This window comes from Netta rufina, assembly GCF_964035555.1.
Source record: "Netta rufina genome assembly, chromosome: 1".
Lineage (NCBI taxonomy): Eukaryota > Metazoa > Chordata > Aves > Anseriformes > Anatidae > Netta > Netta rufina.
Window position 1 is genome coordinate 141,069,709 of NC_140123.1, and position 27,830 is coordinate 141,097,538.

The 27,830-nt window shown below is 41.1% G+C and overlaps 1 protein-coding gene across 1 annotated transcript in view; it reads right to left on the reverse strand.

The window, feature by feature from the left end:
• CALD1 (caldesmon 1) overlaps positions 1-15,519 on the reverse strand; it is a 92,566-nt gene extending 77,047 nt beyond the window's left edge. Inside the window, exons 1-2 of the mRNA XM_084303226.1 lie at positions 15,394-15,519; positions 14,361-14,472 (exon numbers count right to left, since the gene is read on the reverse strand). Coding sequence (XP_084159352.1) covers positions 14,361-14,431 — 71 coding nt within the window. The 5' untranslated portion in view covers positions 14,432-14,472; positions 15,394-15,519. The remainder of the gene's footprint in view (positions 1-14,360; positions 14,473-15,393) is intronic.
• Positions 15,520-27,830: the final 12,311 nt, after the last annotated feature.

Consider the following 27,830-nt stretch of genomic DNA (forward strand, 5'->3'; position numbering starts at 1 on the left):
ATGAAAAGTGCATTGCAAACTACAGAGCTGCACATCTCTAGCAAAATGCAGTTACTGCTGGAGCAAAAGGTGGCAGCCTATTTATGTACTCCAGTAGGACAAGGAGACATTTTAGCAAAGAACAGTCAATGTCTCTTGTAAAAATGGCATATTCTGTACCTTAGAGCAGTGAAGAGCTCAATATTTACCATATGCAATCCAAATAAAGACAACATTCAGAATATTTTTATTAAAAACAATTGTCTTGAATACAAATGTCCCAATTTACAATATGTTGGGTAGCTGCCGGATGTCGATAGAAAATGAACACATGCTGTAAATTCAGTGCTTGGTAATTAGGAAAATGTGCATGTTTCCCAAGTCTGCTTCTCGGTAGGTAGGACTAAAGGGCAACATTATGTCATTTCCCTTTGCGCAGGACTCCCTATTGACTTCCATAAAGAATTTGGCTTAAAAACTGATGACAGGGTACAGCCCAAGTTCTTCCCCAAGAGGGAAGAACAACCAATAAATAACGGAAGACGGGTTGGTGACGGAAAAGTCATTCCTAGTCACCAATACATCTTACCAATATTTAATTCCAGCAGTATAATGAGGACAGGACAAATGATCTCTGCTCTCAGTTATACCAACTCCTTAAATCCAGACTAATTGCTAAACACACACAACCACTGAAAACAGGATTCAGACTGAAAAGAATGATAGCCAGTTTTAAAATATTGAATGACACATAACATGGAACAGCTACGAAGGTATGACGCAGCCTACTAAATGGGTCCTCTGAGTTTAAGTGAGGGCCAACCCTTTCCTCCTAGCTTTCTCCTGCCTTAAAGCATATTCTTTAATAATTGTTTCTATTTCAGAATTCTGTTATTGGCAGGCAATGGCAAGGGTTTAAAAGCTTTTGTTAACCAAACTGTATGTCTTGTCATCTTTGCTCCAATGCTGTGCATTTATGCTGTTATGTCCTCAAAGCAAGGTATTACATCCAGCAAAAACATACAGCCAATGGGCTGAGAAGTCACGTTCCCTCCAAAGCCAGTGTAACCACAAACATGCACAACCTATAATGATATCAAAGTCAGTACGTCCGGATCTCATTGTAAGTATGATGTGAGCACAATAGGTGAAATCAGGATGGAGCCAGTGAAACAACAGCGAAACAGATGAAGAAAGTTAGACTTTGAGATGTGAGTCACCAAAACAACACCTTCAAGTGCTTCTCCTTTCTCAGTGTCAGAGCTGGTGACACAATTAAAGTCTTTCATTGTCTTCATGGTTTATTAGGTACCGTATTAGTCCATCTGACAATAATCAGCAAAAGAAAAATTAGATTAAGGACCTATTGAATATGCCTAAACATTTCTGATGTGCTTTTAAGATATATTTTCTTCATTCAATTTATGTATATCCTGTACATACATTCAGGCCTAACAAAACATGATGAGATTTTCATTACTTAGTAGTTTTTTTTCTCATATTAAATTAATAACCAATATATTCATTCTCTTTAGAACTATTGAAATGACTCACTCATTCCCTGAAATATTTTGGTAAGAAATAAGACAATAGCCCTGAAGGAACTTATTCAACCCTCCAGTGTAAGAGGATGATTACATGCTAATGAGGGAAAACACTCACTAGCTTGTATAGAGAGAAAGAGGGGGGAAATTTTTAAAGAACCCTTTTGCTTAAACAAATTCATCTTGTGACATTCCAGTACAGACAACCCCTCCAGCCATCATAACTCACTGGTTTGAAAAGGTCATTAGCACGCTATCCCATTTTGTTGCAAGAATGAAAAGCCAAATTCATGGGCATGACAAGAAAATTTGCCCTCGGTATTGCTATGAGATGACGTGAACCCTGAAACCCTACTGAGAAGTTTCTCCGGGTAATTTTTTTATTTTTCGCAGAATATCAGCCCAGCATAAGCACATACTTTCTACACATGGTATTCATATTTACATCCTGCAGCCACGGTGAGCACAGCACCTCATGCTCTTTTTGCCCTCTTTCTACATTTCCCTACCCAGCTATTTCTTTCTCTTCCTTGGAGCAGGCTGTACATGTGGCACCAGACACATGATGCCTGTGCCCAGAAAGCAAGCTGCAGTGGGAAGCACTTTGTTATCCATGTCGCTGACCTTCAGTGGAATACCCCACTGCGCAAGCTGGACCATAAAAGGAATCCATGTGTAGCCAGTGTTTAGAAAAGCACCTCCTTGTCTTCAGTGGCTATTGCGCTGCCTTATTAAGACAGTGCAGTAATAGCCAGCTGGAGAATCTTGGGAATGTTCTGAGTAACGGTGCCTAAAAAAGCTTCTCATTTTGTATGGGCTGACAATTAAGTTGAAAAGCAGCAAGTCCTGTTCAGCTTAGCAGGTGCAGGAAGCAATGCTGTTCCTGGAGACTCCATACCCTTCTGAAAATACCCGTTCAGCCATTTTACCTGTAAAAATGCTCACAACTTTTTTCCTTCCAGTTCAGTCATATTTTTATTTTATTTTTGCAAAGAAAACTAGACTGGGTGTTGAGAATGACATCTCAAGGGACTGCATGATATGCCATACAAATCGTCTCATGAGGAGGCATAAGGACAAACAGCATCAACATACAGATGATCGGAAGGGATTTCCTCTCAAGTCTTGTGCTATGGTCCTCTCACAAGAGGATAAGCAATAAGTGGGAAGAGTCAAGACAGTGTTTTTTGACTGTTGACTTCACAAGTGTAAGACTTTTTGTGAAAATCTGATAGCTAGTTTTTGCTGAAAACATTTTTGAATTTGCATAAAGGCCACTGGACAGTGGCCTGGTTTATGAGGTTTGTTTTGTTTTTCCATCAAAGTTCCATTTCACTGAAAGCTGTTTATACCACCTCCTTCCTTTCTCTGTTCAAAAAAAATCGATGGAAAAACATTTATCCTTTATATTAAGAAGCCATTCTGCTCTGTGTCTAGCTTCATCCCTGTATCATTCTCACCAGTATGTTATAATAACGCCTTTCAGAAATACCCAAGATTGATAAATAGAGCATCTGATTTTCTCCTTATCATTGGACAGCTGGCAATTTTATAAGTGAAACTACCTTGCGCTATCTATTAACTGAAGTCAAGATTTTACTCAAGAAAACCATTTCTTCTTCCATTTAAAAAAAAAAAAAAAAAAAAAGACATTTCTAGGAATTTAGTTATTATGCATAGGAAAACCTTTTGTGGTAAGAAGCTATATATCTTGTTAACAAGCAGGTAAGCAGGTGTATATGTTCTTAGATATTCCTGCAGTGCTTTTCTCACTTTAAAAGTGAAATTGCTCAGATTTTTCTTTCTAGTCTTTCCCCATTTTTGCAGGATACCCCTCTGAAACAGCTAGGAGTAACACTCCAAGCTATTGCAGGAAGACCTGCTGCCAAGACTAGGAATAGCTGTAGCCATTTGCTGATTCCACAGTGGCTTGCAGAAAGTCTTGGAGCTCCCTTTTTCTTGACACATGGTCAGCAGCAGTTGGTGGATGTGCATGACACCTGATTCACCTAATACGAGCTTTCCCATGATCTACACCTGACCTCAAACGACATGGTAACATGAAGGCATGGGAAGGTCAGCCTCTGAGATTCCCTGTCCACAACCTCCCATCTCTCTGCAGATCCACATTAACAGCAGACACAAGCAACTGTAAGAGAAGACAGATTTGCATGGAAAATGTCAGCACTGAAGATCAACACAGGTTCCTTATCAGGCAGTCCAACACCAATGCACCTTACCTTGGTCACAAAAGCCTTGTGTGTACACAGAAGTTGCAGACATTTACCTCAAGTGAATTAAATCTATGCAAACCTCACAGTCTAAACATAAATAGGCTTACCCTTCCTCACTGTTTCACAGTAAGATACCTCCATTTTAAGAGGCTCAGCTGACAAGTGGTAACTTCAGCCACAGTAATTTGGTTACTTTCCACTGTGTGCATTTAATTGACTTAAAATTTTACCATGATTTGCATCAGGTTTGTGTCATACAGAGATAACAAAGAAAGAAGCACTTGTTTGAGTGAACCAGTTGAAACGCCAGTAGACAAGATGCTGTCTCATGCTGGTGGAAGAAGAAAGTACTAGTATGGAGGATTCACTTAAAATGACTGAAGGAGCCCTTCTTTTCAGTACCAATTTTTCAACACTGTTCTTATGGCCCCAGCACAAGAATGTGGTCTGCCTAGAAGATAACTTCTTCCCAGAGCGGTCCTTAGTGTTGGCTTTTAGATTTTGTCTCCCTTGAAAACAGGTTAAGAGCTACCTTAAAAAAAAAACAAAGCATGTTTTCAGCAAATGTCAGGTAAAAGAATTGGGTAAAGACTGCTTTTTGTTTGTTTGTTTTAAGCAAAAAGACAGACCCAACTAGATGTTGAGTGACAGCCTTCCTTTGATTTTCTATGTCAAACTCACTGACCATTTTTCAACAGAATATCCAGCAAAGTCCTATCCAACAGGGCTATTAATATGCAAGTTTATTTAGACCAACCAACAGGCTTTGACATAAAGGAGAGAAAAACAACATCTATTTATATTTTCTTAATATCAACCAAGATGAGACTGACCTTTAGCTACCAAATACATTACCCATTGGTTTATACTTTCCAATAAACGACAAGAGAAGCATCCTGCTTACTTTTCCACTTCCCATCACCCTCATTGCTCCCCAGGAAGAGAAGGACCCAACCACAAGGCTTACACAGCTACTGGTCTTTCTCATCTGTAGCTGTACCACTTCTATCAACCAGCCCTCTAGTCGTGCTGCATGCCAGCATCCATAGGGACTGTGCTGTCACCAGACTTCTTTTTTAAGGAGCAGTTGACCTCCCTCCGACCTTATTTCTGGGCAGGAATGTTTCTTGAGCTGCATGCTGATGAATTAAGCTGTCCAAGAAGCACATCCATCTGATGTCTCATGAAAGACCTTGATCACACAAGGACAATCTTCTGGCAAGAAGGAATTTCTTTGTTGAGTGCAACCTAATAAGTAAGTCATCATGAGAGAAATAAAGCTGCTCATAAACATTTATCCTCAGTAATTAAAGCTTTGTTTGTATGCACAAAGCCAAAAATGCAGGATCTAATTGACCAAATGAGAAACCCACTGGCTAAACTCATTTTCATGTCACTCTTGAAAGAGTCTCATAGTTGGGTAATAACTACAGTTTCTTTTGTGCCTAACTAACTTTTATCTTTCTGAGCCCACTATTTCCTGAACAATAGTGAAACAATAGAGCAACAAGTATAATGACATTCTTATTTACTAAAAAGAAGACATTGTAATGTAACAGTTAAGAGATCATTTGCATCCAAGTCTGGAAATTTTAAGTTTTAGAGACTGATTTTCAGTTGCTCTCTTCTGCTTAGAGCAAAGGAGCAAATTAACTCTGGTGTTCTCCTTTCTACAGCAACCTGTACTCCACACCTCTTGCAGATGCAATGTTGTGTCACCACATGGACCTTGGCACCTGGGCTCAGGACCCCCAGCCCCAGTCATCTCCAGCCCCAGCACCCACAGGTGGTGTTCAGCCTCTGGGGCTAGGGTGCGGGTGCTGAAGCATGGCGGCAGCGTGGGGCATCCCCACGTGCTTTGCTCCCACCTTCCCTCTTTGGCAGCAGCAGGGAGGGCTGCACCAGCCTGCATGGCAAGGGCTGGGAGAAGTAACCAGCCATCAGAGCAGCACTTCATAACCCTCCACATGAAAAGCTTCAAGGCCCAATGTGGCCCATCAATGAGCAGGCTGCACCACCACAGTGTATGCCATGAGCTGCTTGCAACAAGCACATACAGGTTATAGGACATATTATTACGGGTGAATACATCAGTGCACAATGTATTTCCCTGAAAATATTTTTTGAGATACAAGGATATTGAACTGTCATCTTCTTTTGTTATGGAAACAACACAGTACTCTTTTTGCTTTTCTTTTTAAAAAAAAATGTTGCTGATTATTAGTAGTAATAAGGCCTTTTTTTTTTAAGCAAGAGAAGAAGGGTTGGTGCAGAATTTTCAGACAACTTGTTTATAAGCATATACATTTGTGCAATGGCGTATGCACAATCCTATGACCTGGCAAGTCTTAATACAATGAAATAAATCAGCTCTTCTTCTTGTGCTAGTTGTGGCCATCAGCATGTGGGAAGTGACCGTGTGGCTGAGAGCTCAATCTAATGCTTACTGTCTAGAAAGAAATACAGATCGATTGTTTTTATTTATGAAGGGAGACTAGCCTAGTAATCTAACAAGCATGAACCATCAATGAACCATAGAACCATCAATGGTTCTTGCAGGTTCATTTGCCAACTAGAACTATCTGTCTAGATCAACGAAGATGGCAGGTTGACCCACCTAAGAAAGCATCTGACAAGAGTAGACCCAAGGACCAAGAATCCAAACTTCTTTATTCTGGATTGTCTTAGGACAGTGGTCTTGGTCCCTGCCATGCTGAGTTAACTGAGCTTTCATAGAGTGTAACCTACATGGAGGGCTGATGCATTCCTTGCCGAAAGACAGAAAATGATGCCAGGGACCTGAGGTACCATGCCAGCCTCCAAAGGACATAGATACTTGCAGTCAAAGGCACCACCCAGCTCAGCTGTGGCTGGTGCAGGAAGTTCAAAGGCTCTGTGCTTTCACAAACCTTAGGCCAATGTTGAGTTAATGTAGCTTTTTGCATTTTGAGTTTCTGGAAGTCTTTCGTATGAGCCAATTCTGATGGTAGATACAATTTACACTGAAGATACAATGGCAGATGGGCAGCCACAAGAATGCTGAAGGCTATCCTAGCTTAATTGACTGCATACTGCCAATTGCACATAAGATATTAAAGAGATGTTATTTTTCACATAAATGTGACAGGACAGCAACTGACATGCTTGTACTACACAGGCCCCATTCTTTCACCTTCATGTTTTTCTTTGTGCAATGCCTATGCCTCAGTAATTCTTAAAACCATGATAAAATACCTTAAGGTCCTGCACCTCAGATGGTTCCCTTTTAAATATGCATGCTAAAATTTTCAATTACAAGCAGCAAAACCTACGCCTCAATGTCTGTATCTAGTAGCCAATTAAATAAGATCCAGTTCATTAAAGACTTCAGTGTAATTAAAGTTAATAAAAACACAGTAGGAAACAGAAAGGTAGACTTCCCTTTGGGGTAGGTGGGTTAGCTGGCTATATGCTGGGGAGAGGGGCTTTTCACCCAGGAATTTCTAACACTCCTTGGTGCTTCCAAAGCAAACCTTCTACTTTGCTGAAAGAGGTGAAAGACATGGCATTTTGCCAGCTGTCTGGGTGCTAGATTTGGACTCTCCTAAAAGCCTAGCTGGTATGGTAAGTGTTGTACAGAAATTACAGAATAATCTTAACATACATGTGAGATTAATATCTGAAATACTAAGAAGCCTGTTTTGTTGTCTGCTAGGAATTACAGTGGAGTTAGCTCAGTAAAGTTTATATTCTGCATGTATGGCTATTTGGAAGAACAAAGCTTCTTTTATAAAACATTTCTCCATCAGGACATTTAAGGAAAATATTATGTTCAAAATGCACAATAGCTGTTAAAAAAAAAAAAAAAAAAAAAAGAGGTAGGACTCTACTCACGTTTGCCTATGTTTGGTTACTACCTCCAGGGCATCTGAAATGCTACAACAGCACAAATTTGTCTAGTATCCACCCTCACTTGAGAATGACAGCAGTATAGCAGGCTTTAAGGAGGCACTGTATCGTGTTTTTTTTTGCCTGAGTTAAGAACAAACTCCAAGAATAGCGATCAATGTAACATGCAGGGTCAAACTCACCTAGACAATCCAAATATTTCCCACCAGTCCTGAAATTCAAAGTAGCTCAGAAAACAGATTAACAGCTGGAGTACTTTGCCTCAATTTGTTCTCAATCCTCATGCACTTTTAATCATTTTTTAAATTATTATTATTTTAAATATTTAATTCCTGGGCAGAAGATGTTATGTCTCACATTTTCTAGATGGCATTTCATGGAAAGACAAACAGATACCCTTGAACTTGAAACTTCAGGATATGTAAAGAGAACAAAGAGAGATAAAGCCTCTTCATCTTGTGTTTTAGTACCAAAAGACGACTGGACTAGACAAGAGCACGGTACTCAGGAGGACAGAAGATGACATTTTTGAAAGTATTATTCTGAAATAAATCATGAAATTCGTTGTTAAGCATATGAAGTCAGCTTTTATACGCTTAAACACACGCTCCTTGAAAACTTACAAGGAGTTACAAAGTATTAAGATCATAATTGTCATTCAGTTACACAAGCTTGAATTGAAGCACAATGTCTGAAAGCTGTTAATAAAAATGGAACCAGAGATTGAGGAACAAGTCATGGGCAACTCTCAGTGTTTCAAAAACTATGTGATAAATAAAAAGGAACTGTCTGTCTATTTTTAACATTTTAACACTGTTTACCATTTGTCAATGATGTACACTCTATCCCAGAGATAACTCAATTTCAGGAATAAAAAACAGTTTCAAAAGCTGTTTGTGGTCATTTGATGCTGATCTAATATTGATACACACTTATCCTTACCTAAGCTCTCTTGGACAGAAATTGGCCACTTTGTGGCTGACAAGGATGACCCTTCCTTGCTCTGCAGCTGTATGAAGACCCCATGGTAGCAAGTATCTCCTGTGTTACCTGTCCAGATGAGCAACACACTTCTCATTAAGTTCTGCAAGGACATACTCAGTCTGATCCTGCAGGCTTTACATTCTTAACTTGTAGAATGAGCCATTGGTACACTTACCTGAGCTACACCAGCGTCAGCATGAGCACTCACACAAGTAAAAGGCATGTTAGATGCCTTCCTGGTTCTGTACATACCTTCACATGTCTGGAGTTAAATTAAGTTTACTTCTCTTTCAGTTGTGCCAATATACGTTTTAGTATTAACCATGTGTCCTCTTTTAACTGAAGTTGCTTTGAACACCCCAGGAAGATTTTCAGCCTGCTGCAGGCTGCCTCCATCCCCAGTCTGTAACTAGGTTATTTCTACAAACATTTCCTAACCTATGACTATGAACTTGAACAACACTACCTTATGAAACTGTTCAAATGACAAGCTGGAAAGACTTCGTTATTTAACTGTTAAAAAAAAAAAAAAAACACTACTGCCTTTAGTAATTAATGCTAAAATGCTATTATTTACAGTATAAATGTAGATGACACTTGAATCTGTCACTTTTATCATATGTTTAATTATTGGTCTGCTAGGAGATGAGTCCTCTAGTCAGGACAGCTATAGCTTTTCTCAGGAGACACAGCCCACAAAGTAATAGGGTGGTTTTAGAGAGCCTTTTTAGTGACTCTGGACTTGCTGCTAGATAACCATTTCTCTCTACTGTATTTCTACAACAAGATGACCCATATCTCTCCTTCCCTGAGAAATGACCTGCAACCCCTTGGGGAAGAACATTATGCAGAGCAAAACTGTGATTCAGATTCAACGTCTGACACTTACCCTGACACCTCCCCAAAGTCTGCAGCAGTGATGGTATAGAAATGAAGCAATCTGGATTGGCTTGCCAGTATAATTTTTAAAAGAGCCATGACACCACGGAAAGGTGAAAATACATTGGTGGGGCACTGGTATGTCAGACAATTGTAAAGCTATGGCTTATGTGCTAAGGAGGTTAACCTGAGAGCTATTCTTTAGAGAGTTCAAGGGGCTGATTTTTGCTCTCAAACTAGCTGAAGTCATGGAAGGAGGTCTTCTGCCACTTCAAGAAGTGTTTCATGTCAGTGCTTCACTGTGGGTGTGCACACATGCACACTCCACCCAATCCTAGGCTGAATTCTTCCAGTGTCAGCTACAATGTCATCCATATGACAAAGACTGATGGCCAGAGAACATCTCTTATTGCACAGGAAGAAACACAAAGCAGCAAGTAGTATTTGTTGAAAGAAATCAGCCCATCGTGCTTTAGATACAGATGTTATTTTCCTTATCAAATGCAACCCATTTCTGTGACAGCCCTGATATTCCAACATGGTATGTACCCTTTGGCTGGGAAGGCAAAGTGTTCATCCAGCTCCTTCAAAGCTGCCACTGAGATTGTCTCATAAGTCATCTAGCTAGAATATCTCAGGTAGGGGTTAATTCAAAGCCCACTGAAAGCAATGGAAAGCTTCAGCCAGCTCAGGCCAATGCACAGGTCTCCCTTGGCCACCAAGGAGCAGGATGAAGCCTCAGCTCTCCCCCACAGCAGTTCCAGAGATGTAGCACACCCCATCACCCAAACAGCTGGCAGGGGCTGATTTCCCCTGCCCTTGCACCTGTGTAGTACACCCCACATGTAAAATGCTAGCAGACTGGAACAGTTAACACTGCCATGCTTTGTCCTGGGCTTTCCAGCCGGTGTCTGGAAAGTCTTGTTCATCCAGGAGGTGCAAGAGCTGCTGGGGCCCTGCCAGCCCGAGTACATGCCATAAGCCTGACACCCTGTGGGCAAGCCCTGTGCCCACCGTTGGACACATGCGCCCTAGACAGGTCTGTGTAGCTACTCCAAACCAGCTGATAGGCCTCCAGAGATTCCAGACAAATATAAAAAGCCAAAAAATTCCAGCTGGAAAAAGTTTCTGGGTGGGTATGGCAGGACTGTGGAGGACAATCCAGGACATGTAGGATACCTTGAAATGGTAAGAGTGTGAAATGCTGATGAAACACTAGCTTTCTGAGTTGGTAGCCATTTATAACTGAGCTGCCATGATATGAACTACCAGCCAAAGCATGTGCCAAGGGTGAACCACTCTGCTGGTCTTTAAAAGAAAAAGGCAGCTTCCTCAGGATCACTCCTAAGCACTCAACCCAGAGTGCCGGGGCTACACACCACAACAAAGCACCATTTTCACCAGCTTTCCAATGGGGAGCAACAGCAACAACAAAGCCTACCATCAGCCCTCACAGACTGGACTTGCCCTAAGCATCTCCAGAAATCAGATGTCAGTGGACAGGTGCCAGTGGCTCCAGCATGATGGACACCTGGGGTGCTGATGGTACATGGACCCTGACTAGGGGTCTCACGCAGCCTCTGGGGAAGACAAAACAGTGTCAAGTCACCCCTCACCCCCCTCACAAACGTGAGTCCATGAATCCGTGCATGCTATAAGCCATCCTCAACCCTCGGTCTCTCGTGGGCGTGGATGTCAGGCTGAGAAGATAAACTCTCTATGCGCCTTTAACCCAGGAAATGGCAAAATGCGTCACTGTGGCTGGCCGAGTTACAAATAGTGTTGGATATGGCTGTTTTCACTTCTGGGTTTACTGTTTGACTCCAAGAAACCTAAACAGTTTCTGGGAGACCTAGGAAATATGCTACAGCCTACACATAACCACTCGTCTGTCCATCTCTTAGCAGAAATGCTGACGATCAGCAGCTTCCTCCTGGAAAGGCTACATACAGCCCACTGAGGGGAGGTGCAGGGCAATGCCCTGTGCAGCAGGTATAGATGCTCAGAGCAAACAGTGTACCTTCAGCCCCCGTGCTGCTCTCCAGGAACCTGATCAAACACCTGAAAGCCTTCAGACCGAGGGAGGTCTGGCAAGCAGATTGCTGTGGTTTAAAGTAGGAGAAAAGACATGTACACAAACATGTTGCAGACATATTTTTAAAAGTGAAAGTGATGTCCAAATCCCTAAAAGGTGATTTCACCAAAAATAGTCCAGTTTTACACATTTGTCTGTTAAGAACTGCCTAAATCCTGCTGCCTGCAGCTTAATTTGCTATGCAGGCAGAACCAATGCTCAGTTCCTCCCCGGCCTTGCCCCTGCTGGGGTGGGTTTCGTGAAGTCCCAGCTTCAAGAGTCACATCCAAACTTGAGAATCAGGCTCTGTTATTGCTAAGGCAAACCCAAAATAAAAAGGCCAGACTAAATTATTTTTAAGATCTCAAGATTTTTAAAGCAGTCTTGTGACTTTCAAGGGGTCTGACTCATAATACTTGAATGCTTGAAGTTGGCAGCCGCAGAGGGAGTGCAGCAAGATTTAGCATACAGGAATTTATTGCTAAAAGTCTTCAAATGTGTGGGAAAGGGCAGAGTGCTTCTGCAGCAACTGAGCAGAAAACAGGGAAACAGGCCCAAGCCCTTCTCCTCCAGCCGGGCTTGCATCAATTTCATCTCCTCCACAAAAGTTACCACACAAAAACAAACAAACAAACAAACAAACAAACAAAAAAACAGCACAGCTGCCTTAGGCATCACAAAAACACTTCCCAAAAGGATGCATGGGTGGGCTGGGGCTGTTTCCCACCTCAGAGGCCATCACTTTCTTGCTCAAGCACTTGACTTCCCGATCACGTAGTGAGGCAGAGCCATCACCCTCAGGGCTCCCCAGGGACAAGGTCCTTCAAAGGCCACCACTGTGACTTTTGTCTCCCTAGAGCTCTGGTTTCTCCATGCATGAACAGGGACAGCCTAGCCTGTGTGTTACACAGTGACTGGAAGTACTGTATTTCTATTTCTAGGACAACAAGGACAGATCCCTTTATCCCTAGCCCCTGCGGCTGTCATTGTATCCACAAGCTGGTCCCACCACATCACTGGTGCCCAGATCACTCCACAGTTTCAGCATGCTTTTGAAGAAGAGTTTGAACAGTATCACAGGGAAGTTCAAGTAACATTTTTCCATGGTAGAAAATAACTCTCAGACTACACACCCCAGAATCCTCTGCAGGCATCTGGATACATGGACTAGCAATAAACCTTAAACTCTCAGCCTTCCCTTTAAAAGTGTGTTGTTGTTTTTTTTAAGTAGAAGTATACTAGAAGTATATAAATACCATGTGTTCTTATTATATAGCGCTGTTAAAAATCTGCTAAAATGGATGCATATGGAGTGAATGTACATTGAGTGTAAATGGGCCTCAGTCCAGACCTCCAGCATGCAATACATCTGAGTGTTTCTGACTTCTCAGATAAACAGCAGACTTCTTTCCAGCTGGTGCATGCGCCCAGCATTTGTGCCCACATCAACGGCTACAGCACAAACCTCCCTTCATTTCATCTCATCTCATTTCTGCTTAAACGAACACTGTGATAGGAAGTGCAAGCCAGATACCGCTAGATGCAGCAGATCTGGTTACCCAGCAGACCAGGCTAGTGCTGGCACAGGCTCTGCATTTCCTCCCACGCTGTCCAACCAAAATACATCACCACAGGCCTAGAGAGGAACTTTCTGGGGTAAGAAGTTCTCTTAGTGCCATGGCACATTTGCCCCTCTGCCTTTTGGGAGTAGTCGCTGACCAGGTGATGCTGAGTTTTGCAAAGGGAGGTTACTACCTCATTTCTCTTTGGCCACCATGCTTCATGTGAGTTTATTTATCTGCAGGCAGCACTGCTGCTTTCCAAAAGCAAAAAAAAAAAAAAAAAAATGAAGACCATATTCAAAACTAAACACAAAAATGAGAACAAAATACACTTAAAACCAAGCTGTTTTTGTTGGTTGTTGGTTGTTGTGTTGTGGTTTGTGGGTTTTTTTAATCATTGTGGTGTTAATAAACTACATCAAATCTTTATATCAAGAAAGAAACTACAAAACGACAAGAAAGAAACTACAAAAGTAGAGCCTGACTTTCTCCCTACTTATTCCAGTGTAAAAATTAGGAAATTCCATTAAAGCAAATGGAACTGTACAAATACGAAATGGGGTTAAAGAAATGTCATTCCAAATATTTTCATGCTTTTTTCATAAATGGACATCATTGTACCTATGTCAGGTTCTGTTCTCATTTGCACCAAAGTAAATCTGTAATAACCAGTAGCAAATGCTGCCCTTATTGTCCATGTGAAGTGGCTGTAAATAAATAATGATAGGCACTAACAAGATAATACCAATTGCACAGTAGTGGCACACAAATCACAGATATGCAATACCACATACACCAAGGGTGTTTTATCTTTCAATTGAGATCCTATAATTTTAGCTGTGTCTAGAAACACACACACACGAAAACAAACAAACAAACAAACAAAAACTTCTGTACAGCAAACACACAGCATTTGAGCATGAGTTTTCCTATCAATAATTTCATATTTCCATAGTTCACCTTCACTGTTTACATTCATTCATACAACAAAATAACTGGGAGCCAGGTCATTTATAACAGCCTAAGGGATTTAGGCATCAGACACCACTGACTTCTAATTTCTCCCATGATATTAACTAAAGCCATTCAGCATACATTTTTAGCAAGAACTCTTTGGTTAGCTGCAGCATTCTTTGGAGTTTAAGACAGAAATCCTCAAAGCCACTGCTAATAAAAGTCAAGTCACCAGCACCATTTTCCATACATACTACCTCACCTCTCTGCTTCAAGGCGCATTTCCTCACGCTTTTGCCTCCTGAGTTCTCTGCGGCGTTCAAAGTCATCCATGGTGGGTGTTCAAGTGTTCAGAGCTCTGGAAGGATCCAAACCTAAAAGGGAGATGACCACTCAGATGAGAGAGAAAACACAATGAATGCATTTAACCAACTGAGTCCACTTAGTTTTGTTTTGCTTTCTTAACTTCACTGTAACAATTTTCTTTTTCTATCAAAAAATATAACTTCCTCAGTATTGTTGAGATAAACAAGATTAATGAAATGCCTTGTAGGATAAACATAGCCCATGCCTGAGTTTAGTTTCCTAGTTAAAATTAAATCAACATGCTTTAAGTAAGGACTGTATACATCTGCTAGCCGCAGACTAGCTATTTGTAACGTCACAGGTCTTTTCCTACAAACAAAAGCAACAATTCAGCAGGATTTTAACTTTAAGCTTCCAGTTTTTACTGGAAGTAGTAAAAATGCTGCACAAGAGATTTCTTGTTTTCTCTAACAGCACAGATAATGAAAAGTTTTGCAAAAGCTTGCCCCCGTCCGTCTGTCCCCATCCCCCCCTTCAAAAAAGGAGAAAGGAGGAAAAAAAAAGAGAAGAGAAGAGAAGAGAAGAGAAGAGAAGAGAAGAGAAGAGAAGAGAAGAGAAGAGAAGAGAAGAGAAGAGAAGAGAAGAGAAGAGAAGAGAAGAGAAGAGAAGAGAAGAGAAGAGAAGAGAAGAGAAGAGAAGAGAAGAGAAGAGGAAACAGAAAGGAAGAATGAAGGAAAAAGAAATAAAAAAGAAGAAATAAAAAAAAGAAAAAAGAAAAAATGAAAGGAAAAAAGCAAAAAGAGAAAAAGATAGAGAAAAAAAAATGGAAAAAAATGAGGAAAAAAGAAAAAAAAAAGCAAAAAGAATAAAAAAATCAGAGCTTTTAAATACCACCCAGGAGGAGCCAAGCTACGTATAAATTGTTCTCAAAGATCCAAAAGTAGCAATATTTTTTGCAGTTTAATCCATGCATTTTCCCCGTGCCCTACCTTCTTCTTTATGATTTAGTCCATGAAATATTTTCCCCTTTACAGTTCTTCATATACAAAGCCTTTTCAGCCTTGGTTTATATCCCATCAAGCCGAGTATTACAGAATTCCCCTGCAGCCCCCAAACCAAAAATGACTACCAGAAAAGGGAAAGCTGTTCTCTTTTTGTCCCTGCTTTGTTTACAGAGCTGTCAGTGGTTAGTTAAACTCTGCCTGGAATCTGGCATTTAAGGCCTGCTCTAAGATTGCTTCCTGTGCAGGGCTGGAGGCCTCAGCTTCCTCTGCAATCCTAGCCTCCACGCTGCACTCGGAGGATTTCCACCCCCCCCGACCCCCCCCACCATTTTCCAGCCCGGCAGTACAAGACCGGCTGCAAAGGGAGCGAGCGTGCAGATGCAGACCAGCACTCAAAGGGGTCTCAGTAACCGCTTGCAGTGCGAAGGGAGACAAAGCCAAGGTGCGTTTGGGAATTATTTGAAGCGCTCTGTTTGCAGATATGGATCTGTTTTGCGGCTTTATATCCCTGCCCACCGGTGCAGCGTCCAAGCACCCTCCCCATAAAGTCACTGGCAATAGCAATGCCTCTCATGACTTAAGGGAATCTGTTGCTTTTTCTGCCCCTTTTTTCAGATGAAAACACTGCTGAGGACAGAGGTTTTGCAAAGATTATTTTATTAGTTTACTTTTCCTGAGGGTGTTTCTCTTTCTCATTTGTTTCTGGATTGGGGGATTTAAAATTTTGTTGTTGTTGTGACTTTTTGCATGTTTGGCTGGCTGAGGTTATTTTGCAGAGGTTCAAAGGAAATGTTTATTTTGCAAATCTGATAGCAACTTTACCATTGCTGCTCCACTTTTTATTTTTCTTTATGCACAATTAGACAATATATATAACAAGCAAGTTGCAACAAGACCTTTGTTCAAATCTTGTATTTGCTTACCCTTACCACTATGTACCCCTTGAAGAGCACAGCACACCAAATCTGCCGTTTTCTCCTGAGAAGGGTTTTCATCTCAGCCTACACATGCAGCTAAGTTCCCTTGCTGGAGGGGCTGTAAGTTGCAGGAATGATGTGGCTCCCCCCAGCTGGAAGACCAGGATCAAAAGAGGAGCAATACACACCAGAGAGCAAGTCTGAAGCAGTGCCTGGTTTGTGTGCACAGAGGGCTGGTGACAGCGCCTGCAGGAGCTGAGCTGCACCAGGCAGCACCGCTTGCTCTGCGGAGGGCAGTCACCAACAGGGCCTTAAAGTACAGAGCTGACTGCTAGGCTGACATCTCGTGTGCTAGAAACTGAGATTCCCAAACTCTTTTTCTCTCTCCCTGCCCAAATAGACATGCTTTGGCATCTGATTTATGTGCACCTTCATCCCTTCTAACCCAGTGAGGTACACCTCTTTCCCACCTCTCCTGACAGGGCTATACTCCTTCACTCCCCAAAAGTCCAGACACCATGTACCCAATTCCCTCCCCATTCCCTCTGCAAATGTCCCAGCCAACACCTTCAGCCCTGCCCTTCCCACGTGGCCTCAGCACCATCTCTCATCTTCAAAAGCTCAGGGTCTCTTCCTCACAAGGAAAACTGAGGAGGATGCACAACAACTCAAAACTACTACTATTCTTCCCCCCAGCATCTCTTCCCAGGGTGCAGGTGAGATTGTGCCGCAGCCAGGCAATATTCCCTGGTGCAACAACCTTCCTCCATCTTCTGGGTGCTTTCCTGATGTTCAGTGCAGTTCACATCAGTGGATCTCTTGGGAGCACGTCTCAGGTCTGTTAGAGTGTGCTGCCTCCTCTCCATGGACAGAGGGCCACTTTGTGGCATTCAGATGACTTCCAAGCCAAATCACCTCAAAAATCAGAAGGGTACTCAGGAAACTAAGGTCAGGTTAACACTACGACATTTAATTAGTGAAGTGCAAGAAGAAGAGTTATCCGACAGACAGTCCACTTAAAGAAGTCAGCCATTCAGTGCTGCTCACTGCCTTCCACAAAACAAGTTATCTTTCAGCCTCTATAAACTACAAGACAGTAACTTCATCAAAATCAGTCTCTCTAAAAATGTTTCCTGTTTCCACAGAAAAGTTTCATAAAATTGCAGTTTCTCAAAGTCTTCTAGCCTCAGAAGATTCAAAAATCACTTTGCTTATAGATGAAGGTACCAATTATCTGAAATATTTCCTACAAACTATTTTTGGGAGTGTGCACATTTTGATGTTCCTTTTTTTTTTTTTTTTTTTTAATAAAAATTGGTCATGAGTGAAAACATCCCGGGTCAAAGCATAACATTCCACATGGCTCCAGGGCCTGCCTTCAGAGACAAATGTGAAAATGTCTCTGTGTCTCTGACCTTCCCAAATCTAGAGAGTTAATCAGCACACAGAATCCATATTTCCTGATCAAAGGTGTGTAAATAAATTATTTTTTTTTTATTCTTTGTATCCATTTTTTTTCTGTTAAACATTTTAAATCATTTGGTGTCAGACCAACAGAGTTTCATTCTTCTCACAAGAGGAAAATGTCCCTAAGAAAACAGTTTCAGTTCACATGTAATGTTACACTCAACCTCAAAAAACTACTTCATTTTTATTATAAAAGTAAAAATTTTGGTTTTAGAATTATGATGCAAAAATTTTTTGTATTACCTTTATTTTTTTCTGATTTGTTAGCAGGCAAGTTTTTAACCGGATTCAACCATAAGTCAACAACTTATAATGAACACTTTTTTTTTCTTTTTTTTAGCAAATAGAAGAAGATATCTGAAACTGTTTCACCAGTTCCATTCCCTTGATATCCACATATATACACAAACTGACGGAATAGTGGCTACTGGTATTGTGAAAAGGTGCACCACAAAAATTGGCATTATGTTGCTCTTACATCGAAACAAGACTCTAAGCACTATTTCGAACTTAGCACAACTGTAATATTACTGAACGAATCTGAAGTGAACTCTCATGAGTTTCCCACCACCAGACTCAAAGGAGGAACTTATGGAAAATATTGCAAAAATCTTTGGTCTTGCCTTTTCTTTTATATATTCCTCTCAGAAACTCTTGAAGGTAATTTTTGCTCTGGACCTTGGATTTTCTATAGTCTCACAAGCAGGGGTCTTTTTAGGGTCCCTCTCTTTTGATTCTGAGATTGAAGCTTTAGGTAACAAGATGTTTGATGAACCCTGTAGTTTTTCTGAAGAGATGCTAAGACTAAAAAAGGACAGATAAGCAAAGCAGCTTACCTACAACATTTACCAGCATCATCGCATTACTTGCACCAGAATTATAGTAAAGTATGTGCCCTGAAAATAACACCATCTCCCCATGTAAACATTCTTTATTTCAAAAGCAGTACCAGAGCCTCTGTCCTTTTTATCTCTGCACTTCACATAGTGCCTTTGATCTTCAGTTGACAAGGGTTTATTGCTAAAATTTGTTGAGTTTTTCATTGTCTTGCAAAAAAGTGCTTCCTTCAAGGACAGACACATTTAATCCCTTCTGGTACAAAACACACGCATGCAAATCCATCTCCCCTTTATGCCTCCTCATCCCGTGGAAGAGTTTAAAATTGTCTTCTTGCAGCTTTCAGCAAGGTGGAAAATCAGACGAATGCACAGTAATTGTAAATATATGACATGATACTTTAACAGTAACCAACAGGAATATACTTTTCGATGGCAAAGAGTAAATTGGCTAAGTGGAAATGCACACAAAACCACACAGCTATTTAATTCCATTATGAAGAGCTAAATAACCTCCTGCTCTGGCTCAGGTTTAATTCTGTCCTCACCCTGTCCCCAGCAGTGATTACAGAGACAACCCAGCACCCAGTGGGCCTTAAAAACAGATGAGCTAGACTGATAAAAAGGAAGTGAAAATGCAGACTGCTACTCAGGTCTTTAGCCAACGGAGATGCCTTTCTTTCTAGACCTGCCAGTCGCCTTTCCATTACACAGAATGAGCACTCAACCTAGTTTATGCCAGCCTGTGTACCAGCTTCCACCTAGCAGAGCCAAGAAACATCAAGCCAGAGCACATTCCCTAATATAGCACAGCTGCATATTGCACCGGGCTGCAAGGCGGCCGCGTCTGGTGACAGCATTGTGCAAGCACATGCCATCTCCTGTCCCTCCCAGCACAGAGGAACAACTGCAGATTTCCCCTTGGTGGCCTTCAAGCACAAATGGCCTGAAAGTCATGTCCCTTTCCTCACAGCAGGATCGCTCACTGGTCTGGCGCCATGAATGCCCAGAGCAACCTTCACACAGACATCTAGGCAGATGGAAAAATGTGATTGCTGCCCATGCAAGACAGCATGGACCAGAGCGCTTGCCGGACTCCCCTCTCAGCAGGTTGGCATATCATTCATTAAAAAATCAGGGCAGAATACAGTTTCATTGGCTGGAGGGGACCAAAGGGACTCAGCCTTAGGTTTCTTTGTAACAGGAAAGATTTTCTGCTAATTTTCCTTTCTCATCTACAGCCACACACATCATCTGTGTGGAACTGTACACCACGTGCATCCCCCTTCCTTTAGCAACCCAATAAGCCTCTCATGTTGAAGTGAGCAAGGTACCAGCACAGACCAGTGTGGCTGTGGGACCATGGTTCCGCAGAAGCTGGTAGAAACTTTAGGACCCAAAGGAAGCAAAGAAAAGGGCTAGATTAGAAAAAAAGGATGATACCCAGTTCCTTCATAAAAGAAACCATAACCAGTTCCTTGTCTCTTTCTCTTGCATCCTGAGCAGCTGAAGGCAGGAATGGCACAAAGAGAATTGGCATTTTTAGAACTGAAATAACACAGTACAGAACAGGGAGGGCAATGAAATAGCATGGCCCACTGCCTAGCATCCAGAGTGAATCCAGCAACTGTGGATACTCCTGTTCAGTTCTACCTCTGATTTACTTTATGGCCTTAGAGACCAAGCTTTAGCCAGATTTGTGCCTGTGAGTCCGTATACCATCTCTGCCGACTGCAAATTTGTCTCACTGTGGATTTGCAGCATGCCAAAGCACAACCAGGCCCTGGTTTCAGTCACAGGCACTAGATGCATCTGTAACATTAGTACTGAAAAAAAGCCACACCCAAAGATAAAGGGAAATTCTTTCTGAGCCTTTCCTACAGATGGGTAAGAAAGGCAGGGCTTCCAGCCCAACTACACGGTTTTTCTGCATACATGAAGCTGGGGCTCTGACTTCCAAGCCGTCCTCACTGCAGGATCAAGTGGTAACACAAAACCCAGTTACTCTGTTATCACCCTCTTTCTTTTTGGTATTCCTACAAAAAGGATCAAGTGTCTCATTAAATCTCAACATAAACTGAGACTGCAAGCATCTTTGTGAGTTGTACCCCATTAAGCTGGATATCTCATTTTCCCATCTGTCTCCATGTCATCTGTACAAAATCCCTGGCTTGGAGGTGTGGACCTTTATTGACATTTAAAATGTCAATAAAAGAATGGTCAGTAAGAAGCATGAAGAATATTTACTTCACTTAGCTTCATGCTACAACATCCACTGTATCTATAGGATAGATATAGGATAGATACCACTTCCCTCTTTTTTCTTGCCTCCCTTACCCCAAATGTGATACCAGAACAACTTTGTTGCCCTTTTTGTAGCTGAGAGTAACTCAAAGAGCTACACTTGTTGTCCAAGTGTAACTTGTTTAATCTGGCATCCATGAAACACAGATATGACAAACATTCTCCTGCAATATCTGGGAGAATTAGAGTTCCCTAATCTATCTTCAGTCAAAACAAATAAATCTGTTTTCTATGAAAATCTGTCAGAAAGCATTTGGAAATGATTTTCCCCACTTCCCTTTTAATTTTGTATTAGGAGCATTCAGTGACACTCATATCTTTCAGAAACAAGCACAACTGCATTGAAGTCAAAAGGCGGAATTCAATGGATTGATTTGTCCTTTGTCAGACCTCATATATGCTCGTTCTTTAAACTGCAACATTGGATATGATTGGCAATTATATATTACCAACAGCAAAGCCTATGTTTAAAGAGGCTTTTCTTTTCTCCATAAATGCTTTTTTTGTTTTTGTTTTTGTTTTGTTTTGTTTTGTTTTGTTTTTTTCTTCATGTAAAACGAGATCTCTAATCGCTACTGTAATTTTGGCCAAATATTCAAGTTGACTGCAGATAATGAACTCTTGTACTTATTTACATATACAGAAGATATACTCTATCATATCATACAATGATTTGCCTTGGAAGGAACATTAAAGACTTCTTCGAACTTCCAATGAAAATTCATCATTAGCAAACCAATCAAGTAAGTGCAGTTCACATTTAGCATCAGAAATAAATAAATAAATAGATATTTTTGGAGGTTTTTCCAAGTCACAGTTTCTGAGTTTCTGTTCTCAGACTGCTTCACTTCCATCTACATGGGCTTATCCAAACCACTGAATCTGTGAAGAAAAGCCAGTGAACAACCTGGAATAAAGGAACTCAAAGGGACCTTAATGATCATCTGGTTCCAACCCCCACGTGAATAACAGGGAAACACTGACATGCAGCCTTTCATAGGACATTGTCCATGCCAGTTCACGACTTGGAACTGCACCTGAAAGGCGCAGGCCTTTAAATATATCTGCTTGGGTAACTTTTGAAACAGCCTTTGAAGCTGTAGGTATCCGTTTCAGCCCATCTCTCATATTAATGATCTAATTCAGCAGTGGGAAAGGAGCACTACACCATCCTGGAGGTGCTAGCAAGCACCCAGCTTGCTATTGCTAACACTGCAATATAATAAAATGCATGCAGCAGCAAGACTTATTATCTCACAGCCAGCCAGTTGCAATGGAAAGTTACCATTTGCCTTTATTCCCTCAGGCAGGCTGAGTGTCAGTATGCCTTTTCCACTCCTTTCACTTCCTTCCTCATCTTTCTCCTACTGCACATTGACATAAGAGTCAGGCAGAGCTTTCTGTTGACATTTGGATTTGCATATACAGGTCCCACCCCTGATCCTCAGAGACATTTGTCTATCATTTCCCATTAGCAGACAAAGGAAGAAACAACACTTAGCTGGGAGCTGCTGGCACAACCACTGGTTCTCATGTTAGAAGGATTGACCCTTGACTCCCCCCTTCAAGTGTCCTCTGAAATATTTCAAATATGTTGTCCCCAAAGATCAGAAGATACTGAAATATTATTCATATACAGGCTAGAGTTGAAATCCTGGTCCTGTCCCTGGCAGACTTCCCAGAGACCTCAATCAGGACTGGATTCCACCCTAGCAGGCCAAGTTCATCTGTGATATATGATACAAAGGATCAGTGAGCTTACCTTGCATGTCAGAAACTGGTATGCTCTCAGATTGTGCCAATATAGGCAACTTCATCCTCTCATACACTTGTGCACACAAATCTAAAGGCAGAATTTCTTTAATTCTAGCAATGCTAATTTAAGAGAAAGAATATTTTTTCTCATATTGTCATGACTGAGGTAATAGCCTCTTCTGCAGATATATAGGGCAGCTGAAAATTGCATCAGCTTTTACTACAGTTTAATGAGTATATATCCTAGGTAATGGGAAAGAGACCCAACCCAGAAATACAAAACACTCTGAAATTAGAGGGATTTTATGTCTACAAAACAGTGTATGCTTAGACCCAAGAAAAGATCTGACTTACGTTCACTGCACTTGAACACTGGGAAGCAGGTTCATAAGATATCATTCACTGGTTACCCTTATCTCTCAACTACTTTTACCGGGAAAGACATTCAGTTTCATCATACTAATGCTATCACAAGAAACCCCACATCATGCATTAACTTCTCCTGCAGGCTTTGCTGCAAATCTGTGGCCTGACTGTTGAAATTCGTGGCAATGCTCTGGCGGGTGGCCAGCTTCACGTCCCACTAAAATCTCTGAGAGTGGAAAAACAATGCCCAAGCCAACACTTTCCAGCCAGGAGCTGTTTGGTTTTTCATAACAGGAAACAACCAACAAACATCACCAAGAAACAGGTTAGATCCAGCTCAGATGGCCAAGACCATATTAATGATAGGGAATGTATTTCCTCTTGGCCTGTACAAGCAAAGCTAATTTTCCCATCGATTTCTACTAGAGGGAAAAAAATAAAATAAATAAATAAAAACACAGAGGCAGGACAAGCCACAGGAGCAGAAAGCATGCAGGGGGCTCTTGCCCAGCAGTGCTAGTGGCCCGGAAATGCAGGCAGATGTGATGCAAGGCAGGGTGTCCTGCCTCGTGCACGGAGCAGCAGTCCCAGCTCTGGCAAAAGGTCTGGAGCAGGCTGAGCAGGCATCAGCCAGGGAAAATGCTGCTCTGTCCAACTGCAGGAGCATTTCTCCTGCACTAGAACTGGCATGGAAGCCAGCAGTAGCAGTGCAGCTCTCCATACTTGCCTTTGCAAGAGTTTCACCCTCCCAGGCACAGAGCTGATCAGTGCCAGCAACCCATAGCAATGGGAAGTATTAGCCTCTGCCTCCCTGACTTCTCACTTCTCCTACTCTGCTCCCATCCCTCTCATTTGTGCTTTTCTCCTGTCCTACCCTCGTGCCACACCTGCTGACCTTCATGCCCACATGTAATATTTCAACAATACATTATGTGAACTTATCTGTGTCCAAATAGGTTTCATGAACATTTTAGTACACTACTCACACTCTTCCTCTGCATCTCTCGGGCCTTGAATTAAAAAGCCAAAGTAATACCATTAAAAATAATAAAATGTCCAACTAGGTCTAAGGTAAAGTTCCAACAGCAACATTTACTCAGCCAGACTGCAAACTCCACGTGTTTTCTGGAACACACTTTAAATACAAAATCATGATATATTAAGCTACATAGTCAGTCATAAAAAAGTAATAGAAAATAATATGAAGGTACAATGCAGCCAGCTTACTGTGGCTTCGTATTTGTATTTTCAACTATTTTTTCTTTTCCTGTTAAAACATGAAGCCTTAAAATCCAGCTCTGCCTAGTGCTGCGTGTCATAAACTCTAATGAGAGTTGAGGGCTTTCTGTTTCTTGCTCTACTGAACAAGCAATAAGCAGCAATACCAAGTATTAGTTGTCATCCCTACAGTTTTAAAGAAAAAAAAAAATAAAGAAAGAAAGACAGAAATACCTCTAAAGTTCTTTGGTTTGCTGATCTTAGTACTCATCCCTTAAGAGATATTAAGCATTTTGAACCTAAACAGTTCCTCAGGAGAAATGAAAGATAAATACCGAAGGTCCTGTCTGTTGCTCTAGAACTTTAATTAATACATCTTCCCTCCCAGTTCCTGTACATTTACTTTGCAAAGACACAATGTATGTCACCACAATATACACATTTTAGCCAAAGGTTGGTGCTACTCCATGGCAGAACATCATGGAAATCTGTGGAAATCCACCAGGAATTAAATCAGGTGCTGAACTTTATATTGGGCTTTTCGAGCTCAAATTTTCAAAGTAATCTTAACAAATGAAACTCCAATTGTTCCATCCAAGTGGCTCTACCAATTTATCTCTAATAAGCAGTACTTCTGTGTCTTTTTAGTTAAGAATCGATGCATGAGTTTAGTGACAGCTTTAAAGGGGTGAGGTAGGGCAACAAAAACCGCAAAGTCTTTTGACAGGAGAAGTCAAACAGGGTGCCACAAAATAGTAGTGCAGCAAACCATTTGCCATATTTGAAATTTACATCATTGGCCTATCTTCATGCCAGGTTTAGCTGAAAGCATGGAAACACTGACACACCACAAACAACAAGCAGAAGACGGGACAGCGATGAGGCTTTGTTACAAGAGAAAACTGACCAGCAAGATGATACTCATATGCTGTGAATGAGCCAGCATAAAACCTGACACTGCAAGATTAGGATATTTCCAGTTACCCTCATAAGACTTGCACGGAGAACCTGTGAAGTAATCTTGACAATAATCTGACTACCTAGACATTCATGCACAAATGCTTGTTGCCAGCACACATGGTGACTGAAATACATTGCTACATCAGTAACGTGTGCAACTTTCCCTTCTCAGTGAAACAGCAAAACTTTCAACAGAGCCTCAAATAAACAAGACAGGTGAGGCCCTGACAGTACCCTGTACACTTAATGCTGAGAGCACACAGGCATACACACTGTCTCTGTATGAATGTGACAAAGGAAAGTTACACTTGAAACCTGTACCAAGAGAAAAAAAAAAAAATCCGTTATTTATTTTTTTTTTTAGTAACTGTGCTTCAGACCATGTCTGTGTGGTCTAGAAACAAAAATGTTTAATTTTTCTTCAAAAAAATAATGAAAAAAGTCTCTGCATTGTGCATTATCTACTACCTTTTCCCTAAGACATCTACCTTAGGAACCCAAAACCCTGTGGGGGCTCCTCCAACCTCTCTCTTTGCCATATTAGGTTCATCCAGCTCAGAATGGGAGACAGAGCACACAGTCTAATTTCTAAGCACTGAAAGAACATGAAGCACACTTTTCACAGTTGAGAGACAAAGCCAGGTTGTTTGTATACAAAGTGTTGGACAAAACCAAAACACAAGGCTGAAAGTGGAGAAAAGACAACTTCCATTCTATTTGCAAATGCTCGACAAATAGGGAAAGCAGACTATGTTTGTTTACTAAGCAAATTATTTTTCACAACACAGTAACCTCATCTTTAGCAATGGACTTGCTAGAAAAAAATCAGCTGAACTCTACCTTAAAGTTGCACGCCACCTTCAAAATGATGCAACCAGAAACACAACTGAAGTTATGATTGACACATGCACAGAGGCCTCCTCACAGTGGCTACTTCACAACTCACAAGATCTGATGATACAGCAGGGTGGCGATCTGAAAGGATACCCTCCCTATTCAAGATGTGGAGAAGGCGTTATGAAGTCAACAGAACAGAAGGTAAGGAGAAGAAAAGAGGTCTGAGAAAAGAAGTACAATCTGGAAAAGGAATACAGAAAAAGATCAATCTAAATTCCCTATCATAATCTTTGAGAATTTAGAGGATTTTTACAATTCATACCCAACACAGAAATCCTGAAAATAAAGTTAGTACCATTAGTACCATTAAGGTGAACAAAGGAAATAAATCCAGATCTGAAATTCATAAATAAACATGAGTAAATTGGCCAGATTTTCCAGTGCTTACCTGGACCAAATCAAACTTTACAATTTGTAAATACTGACAAGTGTCACTTTGGATATTACTAAACATAAGACAGGTTGGTCAGCAGTTAAATCCTTTCTCCTTTGCTTTTCTAATGCTGAAAGCAATTGAAAACATGGGACATGCTTCTTGATGTACCCTAACTTTTTAGGAACAAAGTAAAAATACTAGTTACATAGCTGACACTGCATTTCAGGCACCCATATACCTTCACACAAAACAAGGTAAAAAAGCAAATGCACGGACATTTACAGTCTCATAAAAGACAAGCATAATATATTCTAAAGCAGCTGTTAAATGATATTACTTGCAACACACTGTAAATGAAAATCCACAGAAAGATGGCACCAGTTCTTCTCCTGGCCAAGACTCCTCAGCATAAACTCATAATGTACGTCTTTGAAACCAAATGGAGTCACAAAGAAAATTAGGAAAACTCTGCCCAAAGTGTTGCACAGGGAATATATATGACTACAAATTCTGAAGGATGTATGCATGCTCCAGAGTGGGCAGATCTGAGCTTTTACTATTTTACTATCTATGCTACTGCTTTAAGTCCGTATTATTTTGGCATTTGCACTTAAAGAAAAAAAAAAAAGAGAGAGACAGAAATATCTTTGGAGATGACTAAGCAGTTTCTTGACTTCTATTAAGTACCAAAAAGCAGTCCCGCCAATTTATTAATATTTAAGTTTCTACAACTTAATATGAACTTGGTTCCAAGAACTACATAGGTCTCCTTAAAGTATGTGTAGCAATAAGTCAATGCTGTGCCAGCTGGCAGATTAAACAAGCTATTAAAATAGGCTCCTACTGAATTTAAAGGATTGTTTTTCATCTTTTCCCTCTCTATTCCTCTACATCCAGATGTATTATTTAGGGAATATTTTCCAGTCTCAGTAAGAAAAGTAAAAGAAATGCCCTTGGCACTTAAAGAGTTTTTCCTCCAATGTGGTCTCCTGCTGCACTTGGAATTTATTCCATTACTATATGGCTTGCAATGGGCCCAAAATACCTCTGACTATATGAAAAGATAGGAAAAGTGTGTTTGGGGTAGGTACAGTTCTTCATTCAAAAGCAGGGACACCCTGAGGTGACTAATCTTAATGGATCATTATCCTGGAGTGTCATCCCACAACCCACACCCTGCAGCCCCTTGGGCAGGAGACCAGCACTATGATGTGTGCTGTAGTTGGGAAAAGCAGAGCATACTCAGATTAAGGACAAAGCCTGGAGCAGGGTGGCAGAGAAGTTCCAGTGTCTCTGCAGGCTCCACAGGACTTCAGCGGTGAGAAA